Genomic DNA, 3,538 nt, shown 5'->3' with positions numbered 1-3,538 from the left:
CCGGAGCACCTCCACCCACCACCCTGCGCCACTGCTGCCTCCCAGCACCAGGGGTAGGGGGGAAAGCTTGCACACAGCAGCTGCCACTGCCACCCACTGTCTGGCGCTGCCATCACTTTGCATCTGGCCACACACAACCCACACCCCTACTCCACATCTGGCCCTGCGCCAACCCCTGCCCCCCTCCCCCCAGCATCTGGGCCCACCGCCCCCTGTGGCCAGAGGCAGATTAATGTGCACTGGGGCCCTAAGCAAACACAAAATTGGAGGCCCCCTCCCCTCAGGGCAGCTGGGCTGTGGGGGCAGGGCAAGGCCCCTTCCACTCCTGGTGCTGCCGCGGGAGGCTGGGGGGAACCTGCCAGCCTGCAGGTGGGGACACATGTCCCTCTCTTCTCCCTGCTCCTTGTCCCCTTGTCCCACTATGGCCAAACATACACACACACAGGCCCACACATACAGGCATGCACACAGACAGGTGCACACTACTCTCACTCACTCTCTGCACATGGACACACAGACACACACGCACTCCCTCCTGCCGTGAACAGACACATGCATGCACACACAGATACATGCATGCACACATCGGACAGGTGCACACTCTACTCACTGCACATGGACACACAGACATAAACACACTCTCCCTCCTGCCATGAACAGACACATGCACGCAGAGCAGTCCCTAGGGGTGTGCAGGGGCATACCAGCTTGTGCAGGATCGGGGGTGGGAGTGACGACTGTTTGCAGAAGCCAGCGGCGGGGGTGGGGCTGACTGCCCACAGAAGGTGGTGGCAGTGGTGGCAGGGCTGTACGGCACTGTCCACGGCGCCCCCACAAAACACAGGCCCTGGGGCAGTCACGCCAAATCACCCTCCCCAGGGATGGCCCTGCACATGCAAATGCACTGACACTGACACACACACACACACAGATAAGTGCACACTCTACACACTCTGCACATGGACCCACAGACAAACACACTCTCCCTGCCATAAACACAGACACTTGCATGCACATATGCAAACAGGCATGCACTATACTCGCTCTGCACATGGACACGCAGGCACAAACACAGTCTGCCTGATATGAAGAGTCCCCCACACCCACCCTGATGCCCCCCACTCCTGACCCACAGCCCCCTGGCACTGCCAGTGCCCCCTGACACTCCCAACCCACAGTCCCCTGCCCCTACCCCAATGCCCCCCCAAAGCCACAGAGCCCCCCAGCCCTGCAGCTGCCCCTCACTACCAACCCACTGACTCCAGCCTGGCTAGTGCCCCTCACTCACCAAACTGCCATACACTGCCCCCCTGACCACTGCTGGTGCCCCCCCCACAGCCCCGTCCCTGCTGGTGCCTCTCAATCCTGACCTGCAGCCCCCTGGCGCTGCCAGTGCCCCCTGCACTCACAACCCACAGTCCCCTGCCCCCACCCATGCCCCTCACTCCCGACCCGCAGCCCCCTGCCCCCCGTGCCCCAGCCCTTCCGGAGGGACCCAGCTGCGTTTGTCCTGCCTGGGCCAGAGCACGGTGGCTCTGCTTCATGCAGGCAGCGGCAGATTGTGTCCAGCCCCAGCGCTGGCTGAGGGAAAAGGAGGGGAGGCTTGTGGCACCCCAGCCCTGGGATATGGCTGCAGTGCCCCATGGGCAGCCTGGCCATGGCCCCCTCCCCCTCCAGCTCCCTCCTCCCCCACCCAGCAGCTCCTGGCAGCTCAGACCTCAGGGCACAGAGCACCGGCACTGGCGCCTGCGCTGTCGCTGTTGCCCTCCAAGGCCGCCCCCCCTTTCCCCCGCTGGAGGGGCAGGCAACCCCCATCCCCCCTTCCCTATCACAGCTGCAGTCCCATTCCCCCTGCCCTGCCCAAATGTCCAGGACTCCGCTATGCTCCAGGGGTGGGAGAGGGGGAGGCAATCAGAGCCAGCAGCGAGCTCTGCATGGATCCACCACCTCCATAGCTGCAGGCAGGTTCATGTGTGCTCCCCACTGCCTCCCATCGCCGCCTCCTGCTCCCAACCCCAGAGCAAAGGGAAATCCTGGAGATCTCCCCCCACAGCCTGGACCCCACCACCTCCTTCTCCAGTCTGTCCGCCTGTCTGTTTGTTCCTAATGCTCTGGGCCAATTGCTGCCCGCCCTGTGGGCAGTGCATGTGCAGTTGGCCTGGAGCGTTGCAGACAGACAGACACACAGACAGAAGTAGTGCAGCTTTTATTATATTAGAATATATATAGTGGTGTTTCATTTTAATCATGGAAAAAATGTGGATTTGGAGTTACTTTTTTTTTTTTTTTTAAACTGAAAATTGAGGATTTTTGTAAATCAGAGAAAACCAGGATACATGCTGATCACTGACAGAGCAGTGGAGTGGGTTCAAACCACCAAGCACAAGTTCATGAGGATGAGACTGGTGAAAAACAGGGAGCAAACCAGAAACTTCAGGGGTCACATAAGTCTAGGGAGAAGGAAGAATCAGAGCTTTACCCAGGGAAACAAGGGCTTGGTAATTCCTCAGCATCTGGTCCCGGTAAAGCCCCTTGCTTTCATCTTCCAGCAGCTCCCACTCCTCCCGCGTAAAATACACAGCCACGTCCTCAAAGGCCTCCAGGATCTGCAGTCACAAGCATTATACCATCAGCATCTCCTGTCCCACCTGCCTCCAGCCCCCACAGCCCTGCCTGCAATTCCTCACCACTACAAATATGTGCAAGCTTTGCCATGGCAGGTCAGGGAGCAGACTTGCCTATTACACAGCTGACATGTGACGTGGCTGCAGCTGTGGACAGGGGAGTTCATGAGTCTGCCCTGACCCAGCTCAACACGTTCTACTTGCTCGGTCCTTGGAGGCAGCCCAGGCAGCACTTTCAGAGGTGGGGAGCCCTGACTCCATGCACTGCCCAGGCCTTCCTGGGCCAACACCCCTGGCGATCTGTGCTGTGGGTGGGGAGCTCCCGCTCTGGCTGACTTGTGGTGTTTGCAGCCTCCATCACCAGAGCCTTGTCGCTCTGCAGGTCTCTCCGCTCCCCAAATTCTTTAGAGCAGCCCTGGCTCCTCCTGGCTCCACTGTAGCTTGACTCCCACCCCCAGCTAGGGTTGGTGTTCTACTCACCTCCATGCTCTCCCCCTGCTTTGAAGGCCTGCCCGGGCCCAGCTCAGGTGCCAGGGAGCCCCTCTCTCCCCATCTCCCTGGGGAAGTCCTCTGCAGCTCCAGGTTTACAGGCCCTTCCTCAGGAGGCTGCTGCTTCTGTGGGTGAGGAAGCAGCACAGGTCAGTCCTGGTGCAGCCGGCACAGGGAAAGCCCTGCTCTTCTCCTGGACCGGCCTGTGACTACAGCAGCTGGAGGCCACAGCGTGCGGGGGTGGGGGAGGAAGACTCAAAATTAGGAGTGCACCAATAGAGATTTTTGGGGCTGATATCGATAGCCAATATTTAAGGAGTCATATCAGCCGATATCGATCTGATACAGCTGCCTCCAGCTGGTCAGTCCATTGTGCAGGAAGGGGACGGGGGGAGGCAAGGAGTGTGGGCAGGAGCAGAGCAACA

General features: G+C 59.8%; 1 protein-coding gene across 1 annotated transcript in view; it reads right to left on the bottom strand.

The window, feature by feature from the left end:
• LOC102381781 (zinc finger protein 420-like) overlaps window positions 1-3,538 on the bottom strand; it is a 33,170-nt gene that overhangs the window by 23,167 nt on the left and 6,465 nt on the right. The window contains exons 3-4 of the mRNA XM_025194568.1: window positions 3,105-3,239; window positions 2,480-2,606 (exon numbers count right to left, since the gene is read on the bottom strand). Of these exons, the coding sequence (XP_025050353.1) occupies window positions 2,480-2,606; window positions 3,105-3,239 (262 nt within the window). The remainder of the gene's footprint in view (window positions 1-2,479; window positions 2,607-3,104; window positions 3,240-3,538) is intronic.

Source organism: Alligator sinensis, unplaced genomic scaffold (genome assembly GCF_000455745.1).
Source record: "Alligator sinensis unplaced genomic scaffold, ASM45574v1 scaffold1426_1, whole genome shotgun sequence".
In the NCBI taxonomy this organism is placed as follows: Eukaryota; Metazoa; Chordata; order Crocodylia; family Alligatoridae; genus Alligator; species Alligator sinensis.
Note: the sequence above shows the minus strand (reverse complement) of the source record. Positions and strands in the feature narration are given on the sequence as shown.